The following is an 8,827-nucleotide window of genomic DNA, read 5'->3' on the forward strand; positions in this document are numbered from 1 at the left end:
AATTAAAAAAATAAAAATAAAAATAAAAAATATTAAAAAAATAAAAATAAAAATAAAAATAGAAATTAAAAAATAAAAATAAAAAAATTAAAAAAATTTAAAAATAGCCAGGAAGCTCGGGATTTATGACCAGCGCCCCTGCCCTCCTGCATGCCCCGGTGCCCAGGCTCCGTCCCGGGCTGCAGAAACCGGACACCGCGGGAGCGACCGCGGGGCCGCGCTGCGGGCCGAGCACCGCCCCCGCCGGGCACTGCCCTTCCAGCCCAGCCAAAAAAAAAAAAAACCCTTCCACGCCTCCAAAAACCCTTCCAGCCCAGCCAAAAACCCTCCCCACCTCCAAAAACCCCCCCCACCTCCAAAAACCCTTCCAGCCCAGCCAAAAACCCTCCGTCCCGCCGCAGCGCGGCCATGGCCGCGGCGCTGCTGCCCGGCTGCCTGCAGGACGAGGCCACCTGCTCCGTGTGCCTGGAGCTCTTCAAGGACCCGGTGTCCATCGAGTGCGGCCACAACTTCTGCCGGGCGTGCATCGCCGGCAGCTGGAAGGAGCTGGAGGCCGACTTCCCCTGCCCGCAGTGCCGCGAGGTGTTCCAGCAGAGGAGCTTTCGGCCGAACCGGCCGCTGGCCAACATGTCCGAGATCATCGGGCAGCTGGTGCTGCGGGCGGACGGACGGGCGGACGGACGGGCGGACGGGGACGGGCTGTGCCCCAAGCACCGCGAGGCGCTCAAGCTCTACTGCAAGGACGACCGCAGGAGCATCTGCGTGGTGTGCGACCGCTCCCGCGAGCACCGCCCGCACGCCGTGGTGCCCGTGGACGAGGCGTGCGAGGAGTACAAGGTCCGTCTGTCCGTCCGTCTGTCGGTTTTCCCCCCGTTCGAGCGGTTCCCGGCTCTGTTTTCGCGGGATGAGTTGTGTCGTTCGGGGAGGTGGAGGTGCGAGGTGCGGGGGAGATGTGGGGAGCTTGGGGGATGTATCCGATGTGGGAGGAAAAAAGGGGGAAAAGGGGGAAAAGGGGGAAAAGGAGACAAAAGAGAAAGAGGAGGAAAAGAAAAAAATGAGAAAGAGGAAAAAAAGGAGAAAGAGGAGGAAAAGGAGAAAAAGGGGAAAGAGGAGAAAGAGGAGGAAAAGGAGGAAGAAGAGGAAAAGGAGAAAAAGGAGAATAAGGAGGAAAAGGAGAAAGAGGAGGAAAAGGAGAAAAAGAAGAAAGTGCAGAAAGAGGAGGAAAAGGAGGAAGAGGAGGAAAAGGAGGAAAATGAGAAAAAGGAGGAAGAGGATAAAAAGAAAAAAAAGGAGAAAAAGGAGAAAAAGGAGAAAAAGGAGAAAAAGGAGAAAAGGGAGAATAAGGAGGAAAAGGAGAAAGAGGAGGAAGAGGAGGAAAAGGAGGAAGAGGAGGAAAAGGAGAAAGACAAGAAAAAGGAGGAAGAGGAGAAAGAGGATAAAAAGGGGAAAAAAAGAGAAAAAGGAGAAAGAGGGGAACGAGGAGAAAGAGGAAAAAAAGGAGGAAGAGGAGGAAGAGGAGAAAGAGGAGATAAAGGAGGAAAATGAAAAGAAAAAGAGAAAAAGGAGGAAAAGGAGGAAGAGGAGGAAAAGGAGAAAGAGGAGGAAAAGGAGAAAAAGGAGATAAAAAAAGCGGGGAGAGCTGTCCTCCTTCCCTCTCCTGGGTTTCTCTGGGAAGGGTTTTTGGGAAGGATTCGCCTCGCCGGGAGGGCAGCGGCCGAGGGCTGGGAGAGCGTCCAGGAACGAGCGAGGTTAATTAAAGCCGGGCTGACCTTTTCCTGCGCCGGCAGCCGATGGGAACAGGGCTCGCCCCGTCCCCGCTCCCTCCGTTCCTGGTTTTTTTGGGGGGGATTTTGGTGTTTCTCGGGAAGCGGCGGAGCCAGAGGGATTTCCTGGCTAGCGCATCCCGTGTTTTCACCCCACCCCACAAAGGGCAAACCCTGAGGGCAGGAGGAGGCCAATCAAACTCTCCTTTTGTCCGCAGGAGAAGATCCAGGGGCGCTTGGATTTCCTGCGGAAGGAGCGGCAGGAACTGCTGGAGTTCAAAGTGAACGACGACAAGAAAACCCAGGAGCTGCTGGTGCGTGCTGGGGTGGGGTGAGGATCCCGAAAAAGGGGAATGGGAGGTTTTTCTCCTTCCTCCCGGCCCCACCACCATCATCCAGAGCCTCAGGGATGGTGCTGGAGCATCTGAGAGCCAGGCAGGCCCCGGGGCTCTGCTCCACCCTTCCTTTTCCTCAGCACATCATCCCCTGTGGCAGCAAATAATAAAAAAAAAAACCCGGCACACTGAAAATAATTCCTTTCCCAGACCATTCCTCCCCAAAAAAAGTGGTTTTGGGGGATCCTGACGGGGATTTCTCTCCCACCCCGCTGCTTCCGAAGGTTTTTGTCCGGGAATTCTGTGATTCCTCCAAAGGAAACCCCCCAGGCTGGAGCTCTGGAGTCACCCCAGGCCTGTCCCCCCAAAAACCCATTTTTCCCATGTTTCCGCCCCAGAAAACCATCGAGAGCGAGCGGCAGAAGCTGCTGTCGGACTTCGAGCGGCTGCGGCAGTTCCTGCACGACCAGGAGCACATCCTGCTGGGGCAGCTGGACAAGATGGAGAAGAACATCTCCAGGAGGCAGAACGAGAACATCACCGACCTCTCCAAGGAGATCACGCTCCTCAACAAGCTCATCGCCGAGCTGGAGGAGAAAATCCAGCAGCCCATGCTGGAGTTCCTCAAGGTGGGGTGTCAGCCCCCAGCCACGACCCTATTCCTCCTTTTTTCCAAGTGTTCGTGGGTCCTGTGGAGGTGTTTTGGGGAGAAAAGCCCTTTTTTATTCTGCCTTTAATGAGTGGAGGGTGCAAGGAGGTGTCTGAGCACCCCAAGCTCTCTCTGGCCGAGGAATATCCTGTAACAGAATGTTCTTTTCAATTTTAATGATTTTTTTTTCCCCTCCATGAATTTCTTTGGATTCTTCCAGCACACCCCAAGGTCTTGGTTTCAAGGCGTTCAGAGCTGAGCGAGACCAAACTCTGCTTTTTGAGGCTGGGGAAACAACCCAAAATCCTTTTCCACAGCTCCTTTCCCCACCCCAGGGCTGCCCAAAATCCTTTTCCACAGCTCCTTTCCCCACCCCAGGGCTGCCCAAAATCCTTTTCCACAGCTCCTTTCCCCACCCCACGCGGTGACCTCTGAATGGAGCTGGTTTTTATTGGATTCAGATCGTGCTGCTGGCTCCCCCAGACCTGCCCGGGGTTAAATTCCCTCTGGGCACTGTCAATATTTGCAGACGTGGGTGGGAATTCACCCCACGTGCTCTCTGTGCTGGTGCCCACGGAAAAAACCCAGAACAACAATTGGTGTTTTATTAAAAAAGCAGGTTTGGGAAGGCTGGGCTGGCTCCAGGGTCCCTTTTCCAGCCCCCTGGGAGGTGACCCTGCCTTTGTGTGGGCTCTGGAATGTTTTAGGAGGGCAGAACAGGCAAACAGTGGCTGGGTTCTGCTGGTGGTGTTGCAATTTTATTGAGTGTGTTGCAACTTTTTTCAGTGTATTTGAACCTTAAATTACCTCCACAGTCCACCCCTGCCTGGGGGAAAATCACTTCCCTGTCCACCTCAGGCGCTCCAGGATTTTCCTGGGGGTGTTAGGTGCAGGAATCCAGGGAAATGTCACAGTGGCAAAACTAGCCTTTTTCCCCCCAAAAAAAGAAAGAAGCCCAGAAGTTTCTCTCAAAGCCACCTCAGAGACTTCACCAAAAACTCGAGGTCATCTAATTGGGCAGAAGCCCAAAAGTCCCGCTTGGCCCATCAGGTCACTTTCATTTCAAAGAAATCGAAATTTCAAAGAAATTTCAAACTTTAATTTCAAAGAACAAAAAGAACCGAGCTGCTTTTTGCGAGGTGTTTCTACCAGGGGCAGACCTCCGCACCTGGCTCGAGGTTTTCTGTTTGTTATTTTGCCTTTTATTAAACCTCTTTTTTTGTTTCTAACACCTCAAGCAGAAGCTGTCCTGCCTATTATTTCCCCAAGAGGAAATAGCTAAGCTATTCTTGGGTGTGTTGGGTTCCCTTTTGAGGGTTTTTAAGAAATAGCTGAGCCGTTCTTGGGTGTGTTGGGTTCCCTTTTGATTTTTTTATAAGACCTGGCCGGAGAAAAAGAAACCTGACACCCAGGGATGGACATCCCAGCCGGGTTTGAGGAGCAGGAATTGCTCTGGGAGGGTCACAGTCTCTCTTTTTCCCTTCCAGGACGTGGCGGGCGTCATCAGCAGGTAGGGAATTCTGCTCTCCCCGCTGCCCAATCCAGGGGTCCTGGGGAGGGTGGAATTTTCCTTCCCCCTCTCTGCCAGCCTCGGGTCTCCTCCATCTCCTCGGGAATCTGATTTTCCAGTGCCCCTTTCCCTACCAGCGGGCTCCTTGCAGGCTCAGGTGGGACCAGAAATTCCGAATTCCCTGATTTGCTCCACCAGCGGCTGGTGGAGCTGGGGAGGGGGTTTCACCCCCAAAAAATCCCCCCATCACCCCAGAGAAGCCTCAAAATCCACGCCCAAACCCCCAATTCCTCACCCCAAGGAGGATGGAATCCTCGGGGCGGGATGGGACAGGAGCAGGGGGGGGAAAGGGAGCTGGAAATGGGGGAATGCCAGCGATTTAACCATTTCCTCGTCGTTTTTTAATTTTTTTTTTATTTTTTCCCCTCGTCAGGAGCGACGACGTGAAGTGCCAGAAGCCCATCCCCGTCTGCACCGACATGAAGATGCACGTCTGCAACTTCTCCCTCAAAACCGTGGTCCTCGAGAAGGTCCTGAAGAAATTCCGAGGTGGGTGGGAAAGGCTGGGAAAAAAATAAAAAAAAATATCACATAATCCCTGTTTTTTCCTGGCATTGGGAGGGAACGCTGCTGGAGGGCTCTAGGGCACCGAAAATGAGCAGAAATCTGGGAAAAAGTTCCAAAAATCTCATTCTGGAGGTGGGGATGAGCAGGAAGAGGCTCAGCCAGGCGGGTTTCTGGGGAAGGAAATGTGTTTGGTTTTTTTTTTGTTTGTTTGTTTTTTTTGTTTTTGTTTTTGTTTTTGTTTTTGGTTTTTTGTGGTGTTTTGTGATGTGGTTTTTTTTTGTTTTTGTTTTTTGTTTTTTTTTTTTTTTTAAAGGGGGAAAATCGGCCTGTGAGCATCAGCTTTGGAGCAATAAAAACTTTAATTTCAAGACAGCCAAGCCCTGGGTTTGCAGGAAGCCACGAGGTGGCGCTGAGAGAGCTGGAAAGGCAAAATGACCCAAAAAAAGAGCGGCTCTGGAAGAGAAAAAAACCAAATTCCAAATGGGAATTACACCCTGGGGCAAGAATTGGCTTAAAGGAGGTGCTCAAGGCTTGAAATTCCAAGATAGGAGAGGGCATGATCACTGTGGTTTAAATAAATCCTGTGTTTTCTTCATGCCAAGAAGGGGTTTTTAATGAAAATTAAATATATTTAACATATATATATTTAATATCTATATTTTAATAAAAATTAAATATATTTATATATAAATACATAAATATATTTAAATATATTTCATGCCAAGAAGGAGGTTTTTAATGAAAACTAAATCTATTTAGCATAGATATATATTTAATAAATACATTATAATGATAATTAAACATATATAAAAATATATTTCAATGTATTTTAAAGGAAATTAAATATATTTCATGAAAATTAATTATATTTATATATAAATATATTTAAATATATTTCATGCCAAGAAGGGGTTTTTAATGAAAATTAAATATATTTAAGGGGGTTTAAAATTAAAATTAAATATATTTCATGAAAATTAAATATATATAATATAAAATTAAATAATTATACTTAAAATTAAATATATTTAAAGAGGATTCTCCCCTGTTGCGCTGCTGCATCCTCAGCTCTTGCTGATGCTTTGGTGGCCCTAAAAGAGACCTGGGCCATCCCTTCTGCCTCTCTGGGTGTCACCACTCACGGCCCTGCCTTTTCTCCTTCCAGAAAACCTGCAGGACGAGCTGGGAAGAGGTGAAAAAGGTAAAAAAGAAGAGATTTCACACTTAGCACCCAGAGCAAAGACTCAAAATTGTGGTTGTACTTTGCAAAGCCAAAGAGAGAGGACAAAAAGGAAGAAAAAAAAAAAGAAAAAAAAAAAGAGAAAAAGAAAAAAAAGGAAAAGACACTCTAGATTTGCACTTAACAAACCCACAGATTTCAGACCAAAAAAAGCCACTCTGAGCCCCTCAATTTGCCAAATTTCCTCTGCTGGGCTCCACCAGGGAATTGGGATGGAGGGTTGAGCTCCAGCATGAAGCCAGAGGGGTTAAATCCCATCAGAATTTGGTTAATTCCTTAAATTAGTTAAGAATTCAAATTAAATCCCATCAGAATTTGGTTAATTCCTTAAGTTAGTTAAGAATTCAAATTAAATCCCAGGAGAATTTGGTTAGTTCCTTAAGTTATTTAAGAATTCAAGCTAAATCCCAGCAGAATTTGGCTCATTTTTAAAGTTGATTAGGAATTTAACTCCTTCCCACAGGAGAGGTCGTGAATTTGAGGGACAAACCCAGCCCAGGATAATTTTCCATGCTGGGCGAGCCCCTGGGAATGGGCTCTGCAGGAATTCTGGGATGAGCCCTCTCCCTCTGACCTCCGCCTGAGATTAAAACCTGCCCCATCCACACTTCCCCGCAGGTGCCCAGAGCAGAATTTTCAGAAGAAAAATCTCATTTTTTGCTTTTAAAAAGCTGCGGTCTCTCTCACTTTGGGTCTCAAAGGAGGACAGCCCACAGGGTTGGACCTTTTCCAAGGCATTGATGGAATTGGCTCGTTCCACCCCATTTCCCCACAGTTTTGCTGGTGGGATTTGCAGTTTCTGGTGCAGGAAATGTTATTTTTTGGCTACTCTCACTTTTGGGGAGGAACCTGGCGCTTAAATGATCCCAGCCTTCCCCATTATGGTTTTCCCCACCTTTACAAAGCACTCTGAGGCTTTTAATCCCACCGTGTCTCTTCTGGGAAATTTTTATGCCAATTTCTGACCCGAATCTGTGAATTTTGGAGAGCACGAAATCCTTTATGGAGCAGCACCTGCTGCGTTTCAGCTCCAGAGGCCCCATTTTGCACTCCCCCCAAAGGGTCTCGTGGACTGGGGGTGACTTTGCTGACTACAACCACAATTTGAGGTCACTCGTTGCTTCCTCTGAGCCTGAGTTTGGAAAGGGGGAGGGAAAAAAAAGCTGTTGGGACCAGGCTGCACTTGCACGTTTGGTTTGCTCCAGGTGGAAAGATGCCCTTAGGTTGTGGCTTCCCACAAGGATTTGGGGTGGTTTGGGGATCCAAACTCTGAGATTTGTGATGCCAGGGGGGTGTGGAGCCCACCTGTGTGTGGACGAGCTGGAAACCAAGATTTAAAAAAATCAATTTATGTGGAAAAAAAAAATAATCCTTGACCTAAGGCCCATCTTTGCTGTTGATAACTGCAGATTATCTGCATGTGCTTTGTCATGGCGCTCCTTTCTCCCGCTGGCCTCGTGTTGTTGCCGCCCCATTTCTCGCCAGAAGCAGCACGAGACAAACCCCCCCTCGAGGGATTTGGGGTGTCCATGGGGGTGGGATTACTGGGGCTAAACTGGGACGATTGAGATCCGGGCTGGTCCAGGAATTGGTAACTGCCACCCCGCGTCGCGCTTTTCTTCGCTCGCGGAGTTCTGAGGAATAAGGAAATGAGGATGAGGATGAGGATGAGGATGAGGATGAGGATGTCACCTCTGTCCCCAACAGAGGACCTGACCCTGGACCCCGACTCGGCCAACCACCTGCTGATCCTCTCGGCCGACCTCAAGAGCGTGCGCATGGGCTGCAGGAAGCAGGAGCTGCCCGACAACCCCAAGCGCTTCGACACCAACTCGCGCGTCTTGGCCAGCACCGGCTTCAAGTCGGGGCGGCACTACTGGGAGGTGGAGGTGGGCCCCTCGGACGGCTGGGCCTTCGGCGTGGCCCGCGAGTCCGTCCGCAGGAAGGGGCTGACGCAGTTCTCCCCCGAGGAGGGGATCTGGGCCGTGCAGCAGAACGGGGGCCGCTACTGGGCCGTGACGTCGCCGCAGCGCACGCCGCTGTGCCTCAGCCGCAAGCTGAGCCGCGTCCGCGTCTACCTGGACTACGAGGGCGAGGAGGTTTCCTTCTACGACGCCGAGAGCATGCAGCACATCTTCACCTTCAACGTGGCCTTCCAGGAGAAGGTGTTCCCGCTCTTCTCGGTCTGTTCCACCGTCACCTACATCAAGCTGTGCCCCTGAGGCGCCGCGGGGAAGGGCCGGACGGGCGCCTGGGACTGACTCAGATCAGCCTGGTTTTGGGGGGACGCGGGCGGTGGGGTGGCCAGGAGAGCACCACAAGGAGGGTCTTCGGGGCACAGAGACGTCCAGAAGTTGTGGCCGCCAGCTTCGAGGAAGGTGGTGGTCGCCAACTCAAAAGATCGCGGCCACCAATTTGAGCTCAGCCCTGGAAGGGGTGACAAGCTCTGCCAGTCAGCGGGAAGGAACCTTCCAGAAGTCATTTGTGGCTCCGGGTCTGACCCTGGATGGGGGTTTGAGGGTCTGCGGGAAGCTTTGGAGCGGCTCCTCCGCCCCCTTGGAAGTGCCGACGGCTGGGAAATTGGATATTTATGGGGTGGGAAAGGTGGGGTTGAGCAGGGATCTTGGGACGTCCATCCAAAGCAAAGCTCCCCTGTTCGTCCACAGGGAAGAAATCCAGCCAGAAATCTCCTGGTTCCTTCTCCCACCTGGGGAAATCATTTTCCCCCCCAAAAAAGCTGGTTTTGGGATGTTGTGAGAGTTG

General features: G+C 50.3%; 1 protein-coding gene across 1 annotated transcript; it reads left to right on the plus strand.

The window, feature by feature from the left end:
- Positions 1–375: 375 nt before the first annotated feature.
- TRIM7 (tripartite motif containing 7) lies at positions 376–8,664 on the plus strand. Its single transcript, XM_064399506.1, has 7 exons — positions 376–837; positions 1,982–2,077; positions 2,497–2,727; positions 4,235–4,257; positions 4,691–4,806; positions 5,990–6,025; positions 7,772–8,664. Exons 1-7 carry the CDS (start codon positions 409–411, stop codon positions 8,284–8,286), a joined length of 1,446 nt encoding a protein of 481 aa, XP_064255576.1. The 5' UTR covers positions 376–408; the 3' UTR covers positions 8,287–8,664.
- Positions 8,665–8,827: the final 163 nt, after the last annotated feature.

The sequence above is a fragment of the Passer domesticus genome, chromosome 26 (genome assembly GCF_036417665.1).
Source record: "Passer domesticus isolate bPasDom1 chromosome 26, bPasDom1.hap1, whole genome shotgun sequence".
NCBI lineage: Eukaryota > Metazoa > Chordata > Aves > Passeriformes > Passeridae > Passer > Passer domesticus.

Bases quoted from the DNA above. Each gene is read 5' to 3' on its own strand.
- TRIM7 (XM_064399506.1), top strand. From the start codon at position 409: ATGGCCGCGGCGCTGCTGCCCGGCTGCCTGCAGGACGAGGCCACCTGC. The intron at 838-1,981 runs GTCCGTCTGTCC...TTTTGTCCGCAG, and splicing joins AGGCGTGCGAGGAGTACAAG to GAGAAGATCCAGGGGCGCTT. The intron at 2,728-4,234 runs GTGGGGTGTCAG...TTTCCCTTCCAG, and splicing joins CCATGCTGGAGTTCCTCAAG to GACGTGGCGGGCGTCATCAG.